A 20945-nucleotide genomic window follows, 5' to 3' on the forward strand; every position below is an offset into this window, starting at 1 on the left:
GTAACACATTTGCTCTCCTTCTTGCTAAGCCAGCTGAGACTGAGTCATGCCATAAACAACAGGTTGGTGTGCCAGGAAAAGCTGTCATGGCTAAACCTAATGTGATAGTGACCATTGTAAGGCATGAATACAGACTACGCAATTTACTGTCAGTTAACTCAGAGCACAGCATGGCCAGTCAGCTCCTGCTGAATCACTGGCTAGATGGCATGGAACAAGAGGCTCACACAAGGGTCACTGTCTGTGACAGCAGCAACCACAGTCTCCTCGATTGCTTCATGTCTTGGAGACATCAGTCTCTTCAAGCAGTGACAGTCTTATGGCTATGCTGACCCTGCTTTCCAGGAAAGAGAAGTGTTCCTGGGGTCAGTCTGTTGTACCTGCACTAAATGATTTAACAGACAAGCTCTGGAGAATGGCATAGCTGCAGTTTAAGACCTTTACCAACACTAGCTCTTTGCTGAGCAATTCTGCTAGATGCTGCTGATCTGCAAGAGAGGTGCGCTACAGAAACCTGTGCTTGCTCCTCAGCTGTTTCAGTGCAAAGCCTGGTACTGACTTCAGTTCAGTGGGGCTTTGCTAAACTGCACCGTGAACTGCTTGTGAACTGCTGGTTTAGGTGTGGGAATGTGTTCCCTTCTGCTGACTTTTCGTACGGGCTGGTCACCTCCAGCAGAAGCCAGAGCAGAGCTGGGTCAGTAACATCTTAAGCTACCAAGAGTGCACCAGAGTCTATCTGCCAGACGTGAGGTCATCTCCTGCCTTCTTCTACATGACTTTGTCAGGTTAGATCATGGAGGGAAAAGTGGAAGCCAAGGGACTGTCAGTTAGGGGATTCTTGTGGTTTTCTGTAGCTGAACCAAGAGCTACCTCAAACCCGGGAATAATGCAGCATCTCTGCCAAACTGGCAGACCACAGGAGCAGACTCCTCCACGCACAGACTCCTCCATGCACAGGGCAAAGGTGCTTCGCTGCGATCTATTGCAGCTTTCAGGCAGGGCCCCTGGTGAACACGGCTGCAGGTACCTCCAAAGTCGACTAAGGGAAAATAAGCAATGGAAGTTTCCACCCCTGATCACAGGTGCAGACTTTGTGGCTGGCCGTGCTACGAAAGGACGTGTGGGGAGCTGCAGTGCTTGCTCGTGGCCTCTTTCCCTTACTACCACCCTCTTTCTTCCCATTCTTAAGACTTCTCTGCAGCTGAAGGCTTTCAGACCTGCTGAATACCAGACTTGTGCCAATCTCTGTAGTCTCTAGGCAGTTTACACCAAGCATCATTTACACTGCTTTTTGCATCGTGACTATGTTTTAAAGTCTCTGGGCCGAGTCTGCTGCCCTTTCTTACATGCTCAGCTCTCTGCATCCAACAGTTTTCATTAATTGCTGCAGGTGGAATGAAGCATCTGAGATTTCTAAGCAGAAGGGGTCTTTTGCACACTTCCAGCAGCACTTCGTTTCAGCTCCACACCAGTGCAGGCATGTGACATGCTCATATTGTCACAGCTTAACAAAAACGTCATCCTTGTGAACAGGGCAAGCAGAATCTGGGCTACATCCATCAAAGACCAGTGTTTAGCAAGGCAACTTAGTTATTTGGGTGCAACTCTAGTTGCAGATTAGTTTTAACTGACTGATTCATGCTCTCTGCTCTTCAAGAATAGCCCATCCAAGATTTAAACCAGGATCATCCTGCAGCTAAACTGGGCTCCCTGTTTTCAACAGGGAAACTCCTATTTGCGCACTGAAACAGAAATGGCCTTTCCTAGCTTGTTCGTAAGTCCCACAAACTCACTGGCTTTCTGCATTCCTCAGCATTGTGCTCAGGAGAGGGGGCAAAAAAACCCTAGCAAGATCTGGCAAGGCTTGGTAAGGCAGCTCACAGGGTGATTTTAAACTGTGGATGGCAGCAAGCCTCCCAAATGGAAAATGTTTAGCTGATATATATCGCCACAGCTGCAATTTCAAAACAGAAGAAGGACAGTTGTGTATATTGGCCTCCTAATTGAAGCCTGTTCTAACATCTGCCAAAGTATGTTGTGTGTCAACACCCTCACCAGATTCCCAGCCAAAAGGAGGGTGGGAGGGGAGCTACAAACAGGGAACTTCTCATTTATAAAAGCCTTTCCTTTCACCAAAAGAGCCTTATAAAAAGTAGCCTCTATCTAGGTCTCCATTTAATCAGTGGCACGAAAAACAGGGGAGCTGTAAACTTGCCAGCATGCCAAAAGGATGAAGTTACCCTTCTGGGACACAGTTTGGGCATATCTTTCTCCTAGCAAGAAATGAAAGGTTTAGGAACAGGTCTCACACCCTGTCTTGATTCATGCAGCAATGCAGAGACATCTGCAGCTATTACACACGTCTAAGTAACTTACAGATAATAATAATTCCTACTGTGCCACCCATCTCTGAGCACTCAGGCTTTTATTCGCCTCCCTGGGAATAGGTGTCCACTTGTAGTTATTGAGCCACCCTCTAGAAAACACACCAAGCCCGCCAGGATTAGCCACTTTTGATCTAAAATTGACATTATTTCTGATTAATCAAGTTACAAAGCAAATGCTAAACCTCCACTTTGACTGGGGAGACTCATTGCTCCAGAATCTGGTGTGGGGCAGGAGCTCATTAGCCCAGGGTGCAAATTTCCAGGCTATCATCACTTTGGTGCATGGTGTTTAACATCACTTTCCTCCCCAATACAGACTGCGCCTACTTGCAAAACAAATATCATTCACCTTCACTCTCCACCCCCACCCTGGTCCATGTGAGTGTTTTGGGGAAGGATAATCCTTGTTTTGTTGTTTCAAATGAAGTTTAGCACAATGATGCTCTGAACTCAGCTGGAGTCTTATGCGAATAAACACTAAGTGACTGGAGTGAAAGAATAAGCAACAATGACAACAAGGCCTAAACAATCTCCATTTATTTAAACAAAATGGAGATGGGGGAATGCAGGCAAGTTGGTATTTTTGCCTGTTCACATTCTTATGGAAATAAATGTTCTGTCCCTCTCAGATTTGCATGGGGAGATTTAGTAAGACCGCTTAGGCCAATAAAATCACATTGAAATTAGAAGTAAGTCAAAGTGTCATGCCTCAAAGCAACAACAGAAGCATCCCAGCCCATAAAGATGCTGAAATGGGTAGCATGTAAGTAGGAGCTAAGAACTTCCAAAGATGTGTAGTGATGATGAACCTACATAGGAAGTAAGGCAAGCATACAGTCAGTGCTCAGATGGATGTATAGCTTCTTTGCAACACCAGCCTGGTTGTTAGGTTCTGGATCTAAGCAGATGCTGTGCAGGAAGCTAAAGATGTAGAGTTTCATGAATTCTGCAAATTAAATCTTTTCTCCTAGGAACTGTTTGGCTGCAAGTAACTTTGCACTGGAGTTTCTCAGATCAACGGTTCCAACTCCAGCAACTGTCTCAGTACATGGATTGGGATCATTGATTTCACTGGAACTTGGGCAAAGCTGCAGCATGTACAGCTGGGACAGGGACACTTCCTCGCCCAGAGCACATGGGGGAATCCACAGGGAATGGTCATTCTCCACTGCTCAGGGAGTACTGGAAGAAAGAAAATGATAAGGCAGGAAAAATATCAAGAGGAAAAAGTTGAGTTGCAGGAAGATCCTTTTCCCCTGACAAGAAGAAAGTCTACAAGTAGCGTTCCTCCTTACACACTGTAGACCATTCACAGCTATAGGTCATTTCTCCCAGCTGCCAAAGAGCTAAATCTCAGAGCCTTTCATCTGCTCTGGGCGCAGCTGCCTGGGAACTCATTTTGGAGTTAGCAGACTTGAGGGTGATGAGAAAGGCAATCCTACCTTCTTACCCGGGGAGCGGATTAAAATGAAACGGTTTTTCTTTTTTAGTAGCGCACGCAGTTCCTGGCACTTGTCATAACTCTCCAGTTCCACTGTTTCTATGCACTTCTGTTCATCCTGCAGAGAGGGAATGAAACATTATTATGAATAGGAGGCACTGAAATCAATCATATACCATCAAACTCTGCATGTCTTCCCCTTGCATCTGTCTAAAAGCTCTCCTGCCTTAAAAATAACCTGCATCCAGACAGCAAGCCCCTATAAATCAGGCTGCCATCTCACTAAGAAAACACCCTAGTCTTTACGCTACAGGCCAATTTGTGGCTAGTGGTCCACAGCGGCTGAGCAAATAACATGTTGTGGACAGTAACACCAGCTTCTGCCATCTCTCTTGGCCTCATCCAGGGATCTGCAGCCAGAAACAAGGTGGGAAGGTCTTTGCCCATCATCGGGTCCCAGGCAAAGGCTGAGAATGTGCTGTCAGTCCTGGCATAGGAAGGAGGAATAACATGATGCACTTTTATAAACCTTCCTGGCATCATCTCAGAGCATTCCCCATGCTTCGCCGTAGCTTGGTGACATTACCTCCGACCCACAATGAATGCGGGAGTTATTCTGCTTTTTCACGGGGAAGACAACGCAAGCATGACAACGGTCCCAGCAGTCCCCGGAAACCCAAGGCAGAGAGGAGATAAGAGGCCAGCCCTGCCACTGTGCTGAGCCTCAGCAAGGTCAGTGGGAGCCACGTGCGACTGGGACGTGCTCCTCTTGCAGCCACGCTCTGAGCTGTCAAAATGCTTAGGATTGGAAATATGGTCCCGTACAGCCAGCAAAACTGTCAGGGCCAGCGTCTCGGTGGGGAATATTTATCTCTGTGTATCTCCACTGATGACTGCCGGCCACGATCTTGGCTCATTTCTCCCAGTAACATAACTAAAATTCCACACGTGCTGCGTGGCTCAGTTCAGCTGCGGAGCACCATCCCTAATAGGAATTGCAGCATAACACCAGGCAGATAATATTCTTCATGTCTCAGTAGCCCAGAAGAGACCAAAGCTCCCTTTTGCTAAGCATTACACAAATAAGCAGTGAGAATCGCAGAGCTACGGTCAGCACGCCTCATGAACCTCTCTGTCACCATCCTGAATTAAAACCGCTGGCCATGACCATCCCCAAGGCAGCTCCTCATTCCCGTATGAGTTTGTATTTAGCAATTCCTGAGCAGAGAGGGAGTGTGGGATGAGGAAACGTGTCGTAGCCAGGAAGCTGCTGCGTGGCTGGAGGCAGGGAATGGAGAGTTCAGAGGGAAGTGGGCTGCAGGGAATTTCCTCCCTTTACCACTTGACATTTAAGTTGCTGTGCAGAGCTGAGGCTGTGTTTAGGTTTTTTTAACCCTCCTATCTGGGGATGGAGGCCTGGCAGAACCAATGCTGATACATAGAGCAAGTTCTGAGCCACCAAGGGATGTGTGGATCTAATTTAGGTTTATTATTTTAATGACATTACTGTTTATTTCATTTAACACTGAATGGGTGAACGTGACCAGAGAACTGCGAAAATGTATACTAGGAGGAGGAGATTAATCCTGCCCGAACCTAAAACCTAGCAGATAAAATCCTGCTGATGTTACGGAGCCCTTTGAAGGCACAAGGCTCCTGCTGCAATCCTGGTATCGCAATGTCACTGCAAAAGGACAGGGATGGAAATAATAACCCCTCAGCGGCCAACAAATGACAGAGAAGGGTGAGGTCAGGAATACATGCCTCAGGGATGGGTGATCTCATCCTGGGCTTTGGTGGACGACCGCCCACATCACAGCACTGCCGCACGGCCGGTGTCGTTACCAGCTCCGACGTGAAAGCTTGCTGGGCTCAGGATGTAGGCGGCTTGGCAGCGCTCCGACTGGAGGCCAGCACGAAGACTCCTGCCCACCCTCCCCACTCTCGAGAGCAGCTCTGTCCCCAGCATAGCCCAGTGGCTCCGTGTCACCCTCCTTGTCCACGCCATCCTTCCTGCCCCTTGGAGGGGAACCTTCCCTTTGATCCCGTGCAAGCTGTCCTCTGCTTCCTAAGAACAGCCGAGCACCGAGCTGGGGGACAAGAAGGACTCGGCAGGGTGGAGAGCTGTGGTTTTGCCGTGACATTGCTTCTTGCCTTCCAGCTGCCCCTCTCCTCCCTGGGGAGGCTCTGGGGACTATGGCCTGGCCAGGGAACAAGGGCAGCAAGGACAGGGATGTGCCGGACCCCGGGGCACTGGCTTGACTGTGCAAGCTATGGCTCCTTCATCTCAGAGAACTGAACTTCTCAAGCAAGTTATCGTCCTCAGGGAAGGCAGGGAAGAAAGCAGCCACAGAAATAAGAAAACTTCATGTCTGAGAGCAAAGGAAAAGCATCTGAGTTCAGGGAGTGCCAGAATGGGGCTTTTTTCTCTTTTTTACCCTTTGCACGCAGCCATCTCATCTCTGTGAGCCTACCTGGGTCACAAAGAGATCCTTTATGTTTGCCCTGCACCACTAAGATAAAGACCAGAAGACCCGACCCTGCCGCAGGTCTCCAGGTCCCTTCAGCCTCCTGGGACCTGGAGGATACTCAGCATCACGCAGAGACAAGGTCACTGCCAGAGCCCTGCCCTCATACACGGATCTCAGACACGTGTTCTGGACAAGCTACCACCCCATTTGGTCTCTAGTGTCCCAAAGAAGTTAAAGCAATCCTTTTACATCACCCTGAGACACAAAGGTTGAGTCCGCACACAGTGGTCACACCTCCTGGCAGCACACAGCTCGCAGGGTTGTCCCACGGCCCTGCATTCACTGCCGATCAAGGCAGGGAATTCTCTTCACGCCACCTTTCTCTTTTCCTCTACAGATTTTAGGGCTTGTTTTTTAAATTGCTTTTGTGCTTGCTGTAAGGGACAATCAATAAGACATTTAAAATTCTGGTACAGAAACTCCTACATTCATGATTTAATGCAGAAAACCCATTCCATTAGCTATTCACGGAGCAGATGCTGCAACTTAAACATGTATGTGTCTGAAAGCTTGGCCCTTAAGAAGAAAACTACTGAACACCTAAACATAGTAATGCCCGCGCTTAACCAAAGAATCACACTTGGCAAACAATTTCCTTAACAAAAAGTTGATACAAAGGGGGAAAAAGACCCACTGAAATTTTTATTTATATGAAGGTATAATTTCCAACAAAGACCTCTGCACTGACACACATTCATGGACTGTGCCCCTCCATTCAGCGTACAATGTCTAGACTGCCTGAAATAATAATTTACTTCTCCATCTGAGGATCTCAAAGCATTTTAATAAATCACTTTTGGGTATACATTGCTATCACTTTACCAAGGGCAAAATCCAGATGTTAACTGCACCACTGCTAAATGCTGAGTGGATCCTCTGGTCTCTAGAAGACCCTTTGTCTATTATTTTTTCCCTGTCAAATAATACACTTAAGAAAACCCCAAAACAACAAAAAAACAACTCTAACCACTAGCTGCACTGTTTAGGGAAAAAAAAACAAAAAAAAAAAACCCCAAGCCTGATGCTCTCTAATCCATGGAGTGATGATACTGATCTGTGTAGTCTCTCTGCATAGGATTGACTGTTCTTCAGATGCCCTCTGTAGTTTTGCAAGGCTTAATTTTTACCCTGGCAAGAATATGCAGAGACAAGAAAACAAGAAAACCCATTAGGAAATAACGTGCCTGCTTGGTTCTTAGTTTACATGAGGGTACAGCTGTGGGGTCCTGTAGATGGAGCCACAGCAGATAACAAGAAATCCATCTCCCTTCATTTCACATCCGCTGAAAGAAACCTGAAGCCCAGTGGGATGACTTTCACCCCCCATCTGCTCCAGGTAATACAATACCATTTGCAATTTGTCTTCAGGAGGTAGCTCCGCTTTAAACCAAACCAAAAGCCTCACTAACAGACGCAATATGGGAAACACACTCCGTGGGCAGGTTGGGAGCACATTCCAGGAGATTGCTATTGATGATGATAAATACAGTATTTGCGTTGTGCTCAGACTGTACTTTCCGGTGACACGGTACAAAATTATTGCCTGCATCTTGTGTTGGCCATCACCTCCTCTCTTATTTTGCACACACAAACCTCAGCAACAAGTGCAGCCCACCTCATGCAATTGCATAAACAAGTGTGCCTGCATATGAAACAACTGCTAAAGGCAATATTAGCACCTCTTCGTGAAGGGCTGAAACACAGGAGGGACGATAAAAGCACAACTAGCTCAGTTCCTGGAAATCTGATGGGCTTAGACCAGTTGAAATACTCAGTCTCTAAACCTGCTCTCCCACATGGAAGCCGATCTCCCTCCCATTTAACCCATTTAGGTCTAACTTAGGATATATACGGAAAGATGCTTGTATTTCTGTTACCTGAAGCTTTATCTCCTTTCTTTTTCTAGGGCCCCAATTCAGCAAGCACTGAACAATCCCATTTTAAAATGTCTCAGCTTGTGGATCGTCTGGGATGCTGTGTCTGTCTCCAGGGTCACACAAAGCAGGGCAGGTACGTGGAGAAGGTACAGTGGGGAAAACGGCAGCTGGAGCTCCAGAAATAAAAGCCACCATAGCACGCTGCACCACAGACTCTCCTTTGACATTGGGCAAGGCCCTTCTCATCTCAAAAACTCAGTTCTCCAATTGTAAGACGGAGACAGCAACACTGCCCTAACTCACGTTAAAGGAAGATAAATACAGTAATAAACATGAACTGCCTCAATTCTGTGGCAACAGGACCCCTCCTGAGTGCAGAAAATTGCCATTTCCTTTAGTTCCCCTGTAGTAAGTCTGCACAATCACATGCTATCCTATTGTGCTACCAGATAATTTTGTAGCAATTTCCTCTCCTAAGATATTTGACTTCACTGTAAGCCAGTTTAATAGCCTATAGATATTAACATGATCCCTTATTTACAATAATGGGACCTTGTAGCTACTGTAGCTTACAGATGCAATTTATTACAGGATGTTACCTCAATCCGCAAGCTACCAGAAAATGTTATGCCTGGTTGTTACAAATGCCATTTTCCTTGTTGAGATAATAAAATAACCCTTTAAATGATTGGGACTTTTCCTTCTTCTGAACATCTGTGAATATTAATCTTACTTTAAAAGCCTCCTTTTCCCTTGTGGTAATGAGAGCCTCCATATATCTTGTTTTTAGAGGCATGCCCTTTAAAAAAACCTACGTCACATTTATAGATTTTGAATCTGCGAGCTCCTGAAGCTTCAGCTGGAGTCAACAGGTGTCCAGGGCACTGGGAAGCAATCTGCAGGAGTCGACCATTTGCAGGATCAGGCTGCATCTCTCTGCCTAAGAGAAAGCCCCACCACTTTGCCTGCCTTCCAAGAGGCTCATCACCTGACATTGACTTCTCCTTTCATTACTCTTGCACTCTTCATGACATTTCAAAACTAAGAACAAATGCCTCCAAAAAGCTTTGGGATTCAGGAAGAGCAGGAGGGTTCAGCATATGGGAGGAGGTAATACCCTTTAACCTAAACCGTTTATAACAAAACTTCTTTATTAGGCAATAGTATGTTTTTAAAAAAAAGAGAACCAAACTCATTTGTCAGTCCTGTTGTTCCTGAAACCATTGCAGCAATGCAGCTGCTGAAACATTTCCCCATTCTTCCCTTGATAGGCTGCACAGAGGCTTTACATGATTTTGGTTTTATGTCATCCTGATGCCCACGAATGACCCAGATCCCCTTCTGTCAGACACCGCACAAGCACGTGGTCCTCGTGCAGACCAGGCGATGAGAAACCCTCCTCCACCCTGGTGCACACATGAACTTCTAGCCACCATATACCAGCAGGGCTTACGACTTACCCACCCCTAATCGCAAACCTCTCTTGGTTGTAGCTTGTCCTCTGCACCATAATTTCTAACTTTTGGGGGAAACTCTGCTCTTGCAGAAGCCCTCTCCAACCCAGGAACCAAGGGCCTGACTCAGGCAAGAGCCACCTTTGCAGCCCGGCAGAACCAGCCATGTATTTCTCATCCTTCTCGCATGAAGATGCAGGACAGATTTGGCTCGGCCCTTATTTCTCCTTTCATTGGAAACAGCTCTAAATGAGGCCATGAACTTAAGGCATGCAATCTATCTAGGGAAGTCCAGGACAAGGCTCCCAGGGGTCCTTTGCTCAGTACTGGCTCAAGTAAAGGGAAAAGATGAGCCAAATCCAGACTGTGTCCCTGCTTAAGGAGGACAGCAAGCACTCACAATTTCACCCTGCATCCATGAGTGGCTAAACAAAACCCTGAAGAGTCTGACTAGCAACAGTTTGAGCTGCTTGAGGGGTGCCAAACAGCTGCAGGGTTGCCTGCCATTCCCTCAAGCAGCAGGTGGGAAGTCAGCCTGCTACAATCCAGTTTTATCCTTTAAACGCCAAAAAGGCATAGCACATATCCTGCTTCCGCCCAAAGCTTTACTCCGTTCGCCTTCTCACAGGATGTCCTGCCCCCATTTTTTTATTTTGGCAGTGGCACTGTCAAAATATTTACTGGCTAAAATATTTATAATACATAATATACTCTAAAATACAGCTGCTGTCTCTTCTTTATAGCATTTAGCCTTCCTGGAGATAAGTGGAGAAGCCTTTTTGAAAGGCATGGGCTGGAGGAAATAGTGAAAAACACAGGAACGTGCATCACCAAGGGCCTGATCCTGCCCCTCGTTCACGGCCATTAGCTGTGACCATACCTCATCCTCATAGACCACGAGCTGTGTTTTCCGTAGCTGGATGTAACGATCCTTCCACAATCCCAGGAGTCCCCCACTGCTTTTCTTAATCCAGCCGTACTTCTCTGCGGTTGGAGCAGACTTTGGTTTCTCTGAGACCTCCTCCTTTGTATCCTGCAAGGACAGAAGGGAGAAGGAATTACAACAAATGCACTTTCCATCCATTTAATGAAGGTTGTCAGAAAGCCTGCCCAGAGAAGACCTCAGCACCCACCAAACGTGGTCCCTCCCCCCACCACATCACAAGGCAAAAGACTGGCATCTTCCAGAGGAAAACACAACCAGCTCCCACAGGACCGGGGAGTGGGCATGGACCCTGGCCACCGCTAGGGACACTGGTGGAATGGCAGCAAGTCCACCTCCTCCTCTCTGTGGAGGTACTCCCTGCTCGCTTGTGCACCAAGTGCTCCTTGAAAACAAGCACCCTCCTCTCCACTTTGCTCCTTATGCTTTCCAATGAGTCCCAATGGGACAGATCCTGCTGGCATCAGTAGCAACACTCATATTTTAGCCCTTGGCCACTTCTGCAAGCTTCTCCTCTAGGTGTCTATGTTTGATCATCGCCCCCAAACCAAATCCCATGGGCCACAGCACTAGGGCCAGGATTCCATCATATCCACACTAAAATGTTCCCGGCAGGCTCCTGTGTGGTTTGTAGGCAGAGGGAAGGACCGGCAGAGAAGGCAGCACCAAGAGTGGGTGGGGTTTTTTTTGTCCTGCCTTTAGGTCCTTGCTGTTTGTCACAGCCTGCTCTTGCCCACCCACAGCAGCATGGGGACCCCCAGCATCCTGCACTGGGAGGCGGCTGGCTTTCCAGGCCTGGGAAAAACCAGGAGATGCATAACTTCCCTGCTTTGAAAAAAACATCAGAAATATCCAATATCAATATTCTCATCAAACAGAGACAGGAAACCTAAGACGGCGAGCGGGGGCAGTCAGGCTTATTAGCTGACTGCCTTCACCAGCAGACTTGGTTACAGATGAGAGTTTTCCTCCTCTCCGGTGCACTGGAAGAGCCTTTGCAAAGCCAGGATCCCTGTTTCCTCTCCCTTGGAGTGCCCTGCTGCTCCCAACACCCCATGGACCCCTCAGTAAGCCTCTTTCCTGAGAGCAAGGCGAGGGGAATCCCTCGCTGAGCCAAATCCCCTTACACAAACAACTTGGAGAGGCCAACCCCAAATCCTCCAGCCTCCTCCCAGGAACCCCACTGTCCCCCCCAGACTCAGTTTCCTCCACATCCCAGTCTGTAATACCAGCAATCCTGCTGCAGAAAGCCAGCACATTTGCACAAAAAGAGGACGCGCAACAAAGGCAGAGCCCCAACCATCCCCAAACGGCCCTCGCTAGCTGCTGAATGAAACCTTTTCTCATAGGAAAAAAACCCCAAACAAAACAAACTGGGGCGGCTGGAGCTCAGACATCATGTTTCACAACATGAGGAAATCCCACGTGTATGGAAAGGAATCGGAGCTGGACACTCCCGTGGCCAGGACAGAGCGAGTGCGTACAGATGAGCTCCAAAAATTCAGAGGAAAGCCTTGCTAACAAATCTGTTTTCATGCACCAGCCTCCCAATGAACACGCCCTTGGACAGCAGCTGCCATCAGGGTGAGCTGTTACTCTAAAGAGGGAGCTCACACCCATAAAAAGAAGAAAAACAGATTAAATACCCCATGTACCCACACTTATTCTGATCCCTGCAAAGGTCGGGAAGAGGCTTGGCTTTGCAGGTAGGCTCAGGTGCAGACTGGGAACAAGAAACTCAAATAAACCTCAAATAAAAGAAAATCAGGCGGAAACCTGTAACATCCTTGGCGCCCTTTGTAGAAGTTATTTCAATTGTACCGAGCCGCATTTGAAACGGCCACAATACAGGATGACAGAGCATGAAAAAGTTTTCCGGGAAACGAGGGGTACTGCCTGGGTTTTTTTTTAACTTGACTTTTTAGGTTGCCAGGAAGTTGTATTCAGTTGTGATCTGCGACTTCAGCAAACATCAACTGCTGCACAAATATAGACCTGCTCGTTTCCTGATTGAGCACCCTTTTGATGTCATTTTTAGATAATCAGGCACGGACTTTAACCTCCCTCGTAGCAGTTTTGCATGGATGTAGCTGCACGAAGAGTTTATTCGAGTGACTCCAGACCAACAGCTGCCAAAATGTTTCTACTCCTTAAGGGGTTTTTTTTGCTTTACAGATGAATTTTTGCTGTTCTTTTTCCCCACCTGGCAGAAAGGCCATCTGAAATCACATGGCAAATAGGTCTATCCATGGCCTCTCCTGGTGCTCTGCAGAGTGAAAACTACCCTGTCTCCTCTGGTTTTAAAATAAAAGTACTCCCTGTGAAGACACAGCACTTAACATCTACCTCTGAAAAAACAACCTGCCCCAGTAACCGTTTTCATTGGAGTTGGGGCTCATGCCTGCCCTTCTGCGCAAGGCAGAGCTGCAGAGCTAGGGCAGAGCTGGTCTGGCAGCCCACGCTGCCTGCTCGCCTACCTGCTCCCCCCGGGCTCAGCAGCTCTCCGGCCTTCTGGGGATGGTGCCTGCCCTGGCTTTGCAGCTCACCCTCTCCCCAGGCCACTCGGGAGCCCTGGTTGGAGCCACCCACCTGGAGGGAGCCGTGCATGGGGTTCCCTCCACACCAGGCAGGACTTCCCAGCTGTGCCAGCACCCGGGAGCATCCGCAGAGAGGATCCGTGTCGCCGAGCCCCCGCCTGCCCCAGCTGAGCAGCCCAGGAGAGGGAAGGTGAGAAGAGATGGAGAGTGCTGGTCTCAGCACATCACAGCAGCCAGGAGCAAAGGGCTCTGTCCCCCGCGCTGCGCTGCGCAGGAGTCACCTGAACCTGAGCTGCCTGGTGCCTCCTCCGGTGCCCGCTATACAAGACAGATGTGATGGGTGTCCGGTGCGATCCTGCTCTCTGCGGGTGCCACGGGCTGCTGAGCTGCCCGGATTCTGGGTCAGCAGCTCCCCCCTCGCACGCACACAGCACATCGCAAGATGGGGGTGCAGCTGCTGTAATCCCTTGCCTGCAGGTTAAGGGCATAAAAAACTAGATGATGCAACTTGACCGTTTGTTCCTGCAAAAGCAAGAAAAGTCTCGGAGACGGTACCTGACATTTTTGCAGACTATTTTTACACCACCCCTGCACCAAATCAGCAAGGGGAGGTTGGCCAGGGCAGGGCACCGAAAGCAGGGCTTTGTGTCCGTCCTGCGCTCTCTGCCTGTGATTCCACAACTAAAACCGGAGCACAGCACAAAGAGATGAGTTGCTGTTGTTAATTCAGCTTTATGTGGGTATTCCTTTTGCAAGAAATACTAAGATATGCTTTCCGGGATGTTCTTGGCCTGGATTCATTCCTAATGGTGGTGTAAATCCATGAGAAGAAATCCACTGGCATCAGCCAAGCAAGCCAGCATAAATGAGGGAAGAACTGAGTTATCCCGTTGCTGGCTCATGCCAAAGGCATCGCTCCCAAAACCAATCCATACGAGTCATTTTTGCAATCTATATCACAGTGGCATTAGAAGTGAAACATGAGTTTCACTCTTCCAGCCTGGTTTAGACACACATTTCACAGCTTAGCAGAGATGCCAAATTAGGGGGACAGGACAGCTTTTTACTTAACAATTAGACAGTTACTTCTCCCCTCCCCTGCCCCTGTATTTTAAGGGCCCACAAGCCCACGTACTTTTCATGTCTTCCAACACAAAAAAAACCCCAACAGCTGAATCGCGGTGGTGCTTTTACAAACTACGTACAGTGCACAGAAGTCTCTTGCCCAATTACAGTAACTTCACTTAAAGCAAGTGGCTCATTTATTGCATACTCCTCTCTAGCAGGGCACGGATGAACACCTCCCAGGAGACAACCTGCATCTCCAGACCTCCGCTCTTTTTCTCCCTTTCCACATTATCTTCTGAGCCCGGCTGTCAGCACTTCCACTTCTTCCTGACCCGCAGGAGCAAAACCATCTTACTGGAAATAAACTGCTCAGATCCACGTGAAACTTGGGGAACTGCATCTGATGCCCCCACCCACAAGCGATCACTGGAGGATTCATTTATCGTTAAGGAAGAGCGGCCGGTGAGCCGGTCAGTCGATGCCAGGGTGGGTGTGAAGCCCCTTTGGCCGGCGGCCGCCAGCTGGAAGCAGTTTCTCTGCTGTGGATTAATTTCATGGATGCCGGCGGATAATAACAACTTTCGGTCGCTACCAACTTGGGCTGCTTTGCCATCTCCCCGCTGTTTTAAAAAAAGCTCTCATTCTTGCCACCAAATGTTGGGAGCTGAAATAAGGGGGTGGGGAGAGACAAGCCACAGCTACCGGCATCGCAAGTCCTCCGGCGGTCCGCCCTACCAGGAGCTTGCTTTCTTTGTGCATGAGCAGCAAAACCTCATTTAAGGAAAGGAGGCAGGAATAATTGCGCGGCCAGATGAGGAGAGAAAACGACCTGTTTAACTTGCTAATAAATTTGTAGCATCTTAATCAATCTGCACAGGGATGGATTATTGGGGTGTGATCTCACGGACGTGAAAACCTACATGTGAAAGAAAAGCACCGCTGCCCTTCTCCGAGTTAAACCTGTCCCGGGCAGGGACGGAGGAGGAGGACAGACTTGGGGAAGGCTGCTAGGTATGTGGACACGGCCAAGCTTGCGGTCTGACCCAGGCCCAGCTCCAGTACGGAAGTACAACACCCCGGCAAGAGTCAGCACAAGGTGGCCTGAGCAAGCGTGGCATCTGAACAAGCCCGACTCTGCCAGCACTCGTCCTCCGGCAGCTCCGACGTTTGCCCGTCAGGCTCACCCGGCCGCTCAGAAAGTTTAAAAGCCGAAGAGCTCGGGGGATGCTCTGTCCCAGCGCCGGCCGGCAGCTCCAACGCACCCGGGCGAGCGCGGAGGGCAACGGGGGGCGGCTTGGGAGGAGGGACCCCGTCCTCTGCCTCTCCGTTTCTGCCCCCCACCCCCGTGCTGCCCCCGCCGCCTCCCGCTACCGCACCCGGGCGGAGCGGCGCGGGGGATGTCCCAGCGCCGGTGGAGACCCAAAAAAAGCCCGAAGCGGTCGGCGCGGTTCTCCGCCCCCGTTCCCGGCCGGCAGCGGCAGCGAGGGGCTCCTGTCCCGCCCCGGGGGTCCCGTACAGCCCCCGTCCCGGGGCTTCCCCTCCTCTCCCCGACCGCTCCGGTCCCGGTGGGACTCACTTGCTCCATGGCGGGCCGGGGCCGGTCGCTCCTCACCGCCCCCTCAGGGGCTCCGCCGGCGCCCCGCTGCACCGCTCGGCTCCGGGCGGGCGGGCGGGCATACCGGGCCGGGCCGAGCCGAGCCGGGCCGGGCCCCGCGGCTCTCGCCTCCGCACCAACTTCTCAGGGAGAGAGAGCAGCAGCAGCAGCAGCAGCAGCAGAAGCAACGCCGGGTTTCCGGCGGCTCCGGCGCTGCGAGCGAGGAGGCGGGGATGCCCCCGCCGCCAGCCCCGGCCCCCCCCCGCCTGGCCCGGCCCCGGCCCCGGCCACGGCCACGGCCCCACCCGCCGCCGGCCTGGGCCTGGGACCCCCCGGGAGGGGCTGGGTCTGAGGGAAAGGGGGGGGACGGGGACACTGAGCCCAAGGGAGGGGGTCCGCGGGACGAACAGGGTCCCTGGGGTCAGACGGTAGCTGCAGGGTGGGGCATGGGCCGTGGGGTGGGACGGGGTACCCGGGGGTGGGACAGATCCCCAGGGTCAGGCAGGGTCCCCGGGGATCAGGCTGGACCCCCATCGTAGAACAGTGTCCCTGGACTCGGAGGGTCCCCAGGGTCAGGCAGGGTCCCTGGAGTCAGACAGGGTGCAGGGTGGGACGGCGTCCCTGGCGCTGGGGTCAGGTAGGGCGCCGGGAGCAGCAGGACAGGGCGCAGGGTGCAGGGAGGTGAGGCGTGCCATCTTGGCACTCTGGGCATCGTGAAGCCCGCCTGGAGCAAGGCCAGGGGCTCAGGTCCGTGTGGCAGCCTGGCTCCCTCGGCCGCGGCGGCGGCTCCTGGCACTGGGGTAGTCTCAGGACAGCGGGTTTTGGAAGAGGGGTGATGCGGTTCATTAGCCCAAGGGAAACAGCTGGGGAATGGTCTTTGGTGGCAGAACTGGTTAACGCAACTAGTCATGCTCGGAGCTATTGTTCTCCACTGGTGTTCAGCTTTGCAGACTTCTGCTTCTATTTCAGGCCTGCTGGAGGGCTCATGTACCCAACAGCCTGCCTGTTTTTTCTTCTAATTATTTCAGTCAGTCTAAAAAAAGATATTACCTCCCTCTGCAAACCTTGCTTCCATTGTTCTCAGCAGAGAAGATAAGAAGAAAGGAGAAGAAAAGTCTTGACACCCGTTACCTCCAGGTTAAATGCTCTTCTGCATAGGTATGGCAAGCGCTGGGAAGAAAAACAGGAGACAGCTTTTGCTAACCAGAGGTGGAAGAGATACCAGAGCATCCATCAGGGCTGGCTACCCCCATCCTGCAGGGCCAGGGGTTAATGGAGGAGCTGGGAATGACCCTGGGACGCACCAGGGTTTGAAGTGAGAAATCCTGGTGCTGTCAAGGCATGTTGACAGGGAAATGATTGCCATGTCAGCAGAAAGACAACCCGTACGGGGAGGGGGGAGGAAGCTGCTAATAGACATGCTGTGATGAATCTGGGTTTTGACAAGAGGCTGAGGTACCAAATGCACTCAGAAAAGCGAAAGGAGGACAGGTGTGGTCTAACTGGCCGTCACTCGTGTGAGCGGGGAGAGGACGGCACGGGGGCAGGGGGATGCATCCTGCCCACTGCCATGGTCGGGGCATTGCCCAGGCACCGCACTCGCCCTCCCTCTCCTCTCTCCTGCAGGGTTTTGGGGCAGGACTCCCCTGTTTGTTCCACTTGCACAGGGCTGCAATAGTAGCAGGGGCTGAGCTAGGACCAGAGCTCCTACGAGCAACTACGCACAAATAATTATTAGCGATAATTAGCAAAAACACGCTGATGGCATCTCCTGTGTATCAGCTTAGCTCTGGGTTTGGCAAAGGCTCCGGTCTCGTCGAGATGATTCTCTTGTTGTGTAAACATCTTCTGTGGCCTCGCCTGCTCCTCCTCTGGGGCTGAGAGCCCAACTGGGAAAAGAAAATGCTGCTATGAGCACCAGCGATGGCACGGAGGGGCCTGGCCAGTGGCCAGGGGGTTGTGAGCATCCTTCAGATTTCTCCTTTACCTGGCACAACAGGCACCTCTGAAAGATTTGACCAGAAAATAGTGGCTGGCCATTGTCATTCAGAGCTGTCGCCAAGGCAGGGTTAGCTCTCTGCTGCCTAACACCAGGTGGGAGCTGATTTTAAAACATATTTTCTTTGTTTAATTTTCCAAGCCATCAAAATGGGGCTTCGGGTGGGGAGTGGGAGCATCCCAGGTCACCTACAGCCTTCTCTGGTGGGTGCGTGAGAGCAAGGCGGGGTGCGGCAGTGCTGAGTTTGGCTCCAAGAAGGTGCCAGCCATCACAAAATGAACTATTGAAAAAAGGTGATATTTTAGCCAGGCTTTTAAAATTACCAAAAAAACCCTACCCCAAAGTACCAGAAACGTTGTTCAGTATTCTCTGTTTTCCCAGCAGGGCTGGGGGAGGTGAGGGGAAACCTCTGGCTTTACAGATAGGGTGTGGGCTGTGGTTACAACTCTCCTGGAAAATTTTAATTGGTGAAAAAGTGAAGAATATTTTTAGCATGCCGCCAATGTGCATGTGAGGAAGTGTGCGTTGTAAGAGCATGCGACACAGAGGCTGCATCCTTGTGATTTATCAGCTATCCTCACCCTTGCAGGCAGATCTGGAGAGAGCCACCGTGACCCCGCCAGCAGGAACACAGGAGCAGCCACTGCAATGGGATCTGTTGTCTGCAAGAGGACGCTCATTGCACGGGAACATGGAGGCTGGTCCAAAAATGCTGTGGAGAGAGGGGTCGGGCTGTTCCTTTGGGGTGGGACATGCTGCCAGACCGTTGTCTTCTTCATTGTTAAGGGGTGGTGCAATGCTGCTCCAGCAAAGTGAAACGGAGTCACGAGTGACACTGAGGAGGTTGGGCTGGTGAGTCACAAAACCAAGGAAGCTTGTTTGCAAGGGGACCCATGAGTCCTCCTGATCTGCACCTCGATGGCCTCGTTTGGGGTCTTGCAAAACTTGGGGGGCAGGACGCAGAGGAGGACGGCGGTGCCGGGGGTCAGGAGCTCAGGCCGCAGAGACACAGCTGCCTCGAAGCTGCTTGGGGCTGATTTGGGACCGGGATGGGCGGAGAGTCCCTCCTGTCCTCCCAGACGTGGGCAAACCTGTCTCTCCAGCCACAGGCACCACATGAGAGAGCTGTGGTCGCCCTTATGTCTACCTGCCATCCTTTCTGTGCTCCAGGCAGGGAGCTCCGGCTCCTGCATCCAGCCTGAGGTACCTCGTGACCAGGGTCAGCCACTCCACCTGCTCCCACCTGGGTTTCCCCTCCGCCTGAAATGGTAATAACCCATCTCCGAGGTGCCGTGAAGCCGAGTTCATTAGCGCCTGGCTTTGTTAAATGCTCTGAGCAGCGCTGGAAGGGCAGAGGCTCATTATTGCAATTGCCCTGTTATCTGCTCAGCAGCAGGGAGGAGGAGGTTGACGTGCCAGCAAGGCTGGGAGCCAGTGCTGAGCTTGGGGAAGCCACAGGACTCCTGCCCTCACCCGGAGGAGAAATCCTCAGCCCCTTCACGTGCACAGCAAATTAATGTGGATGTTCTTAATTTAATCTGTCCGGATAGGGCTAAAATAAAGAGGCCCAGAGAAAGCACTGGGTCTGAATGGTTCCCCTAGGGTAGGTCTGAATTCAGGGTCTTGATGCCAAGTAGAGCCCATGGCACCTTCTCCTCACAGCTGTAGCATGTTTGTGGGGATAAACCACTTCTCAGGTGGAGTGCATTCCTCTAAACTACCTGTGCTAGACAAGAAATGTGCAGGTGTCCCCATCCTCAGGTGATGCACTGGGAATTACCAGTAGCAAAGGCTGGGGGAGATGGGAGACCACAGACATGGGGCTGGTGTGGAAGAAGGGCTCTCCTCACCTCCCCACCTCCTTTCTGGGCTTAATTCTTATGTTTTATAGACAAGCCCTGTGAAAAGATGGTGTTACCAGCCACACTCCCTGCTGTGGTGGGGCCATTGAAATTAGCACACCTAGTTTGGGGTTTGGCCAGTAGCTCCTGACCTACCGAGGTCCTGGTTTTACCTGTTTTCCTCTTGGCTGATAGCAGTCCGAGCTTCTACCCAAATCAAACCTGCACTTTCCTGTCACTTGTGCTCTGTGTTTTACTCATATGCTTGAAAGAGAAGACCCAGCTATCTGCCAAAGCCATCAGCCTGCGAGCGCTTGCAAGAATTCATGTGCTCTCCTTGCTGATCTTGTAAGGAAAATAAGTCCTTGCCACAGAGGACATCTGGATGTGCCACCACAGACAAGGGATTTCAGCCTGGGCTCACAGGGGGCACAAAGAAGATCCAAAACCTTGGGTGAGGAGGTTGCTTGCTGGGGCAAAAGTGGGGGGAGGGGGGGGCACAGTTTAAATTATCTTAAAACCAGCAGTGAATTTGTGTAATGTGGCCAAGCTCCGTGTCATGATGGCAAGCGGGGAATGAGCAGTGCTGCTTTGTGCTTTCTTCTTCGTTTCTGTTTTAACTCACCGTTAGCAGTAAGCCCTGCTGAAAGGCAGCGGGTGTGGGCTGGAAGAGGTGCCTGATGATGCCGGAACATCGCTGCCGGTGTCCAGGTGATGGCCATGCTGCTGCACGGGCAGGACGGGTGGGAAGGGGTGAAGCACCTGGTGGGCAAGGGCTCAGGGCAGCTCTTCTGCTCCATTGCTGCGTGGGGTGAAGGGGAGCGGCACAGGGCTGGAATAGGAGGTGGCTTGGATGGGCTATCCTAGTCCATGCTGCTTTTAATCCCCAGGGTTTTCAAACACAGGGATGTGCCCCGTGTCCTGCAGGCTAAACCCAATCCCTGTGTAAATGGGCTCAGAGCAGCTTCCCGCATCTCTCACTGCATCGCCCCATGCCTGGGACAGTCGTCTCTGGGCTTTCCTGATAGCTCTGTGCCATTCCTGGCCTTCACCGATGTCTCCAGCAGTGAAAAAATATGCCAAGAATACGCCCCCCCTCTTTCCTACTTCAGCAGGAAGGTGGGATATAAACACACTGACTGTTTGTTAATGTTAGCTCTTGCTGGGCTTTCCAGCTGGGCTGGGTTTGGGGAGATCGCTTCCTGTGCCCCAGCCCTGATCTCCCTCTGGCTCCGCGCTCCGTCTAGGCAGGAGAGCTCCCCGAAGCACCTCT

At 51.0% G+C, this 20945-nt stretch overlaps 1 protein-coding gene and 1 long non-coding RNA gene across 9 annotated transcripts in view; one reads left to right on the forward strand and one right to left on the reverse strand.

Annotated features, from left to right (window-relative positions):
- The window catches only part of LOC142038960 (uncharacterized), a 46779-nt gene extending 32308 nt beyond the window's left edge, over nt 1–14471 (forward strand). For 2 of the 8 annotated variants that reach the window (XR_012652753.1, XR_012652761.1), the window contains exons 5-6: nt 8266–8369; nt 9027–9486. This is a non-coding gene — a long non-coding RNA (uncharacterized LOC142038960). Of the gene's footprint in view, nt 1–8265; nt 8926–9026; nt 9496–10433; nt 10449–14456 lie in introns of those variants that run through there. The other 6 variants (XR_012652752.1, XR_012652758.1, XR_012652754.1 and 3 more) reach the window with 6 other exon arrangements.
- Nucleotides 1–16029, reverse strand: part of PLEKHO2 (pleckstrin homology domain containing O2) — a 29367-nt gene extending 13338 nt beyond the window's left edge. The window contains exons 1-3 of the mRNA XM_075044962.1: nt 15815–16029; nt 10571–10723; nt 3830–3946 (exon numbers count right to left, since the gene is read on the reverse strand). Coding sequence (XP_074901063.1) covers nt 3830–3946; nt 10571–10723; nt 15815–15823 — 279 coding nt within the window. The 5' untranslated portion in view covers nt 15824–16029. The remainder of the gene's footprint in view (nt 1–3829; nt 3947–10570; nt 10724–15814) is intronic.
- Between the last annotated feature and the right edge of the window lie 4916 nt (nt 16030–20945).

This window comes from Buteo buteo, chromosome 13 (genome assembly GCF_964188355.1).
Source record: "Buteo buteo chromosome 13, bButBut1.hap1.1, whole genome shotgun sequence".
Classification (NCBI taxonomy): domain Eukaryota; kingdom Metazoa; phylum Chordata; class Aves; order Accipitriformes; family Accipitridae; genus Buteo; species Buteo buteo.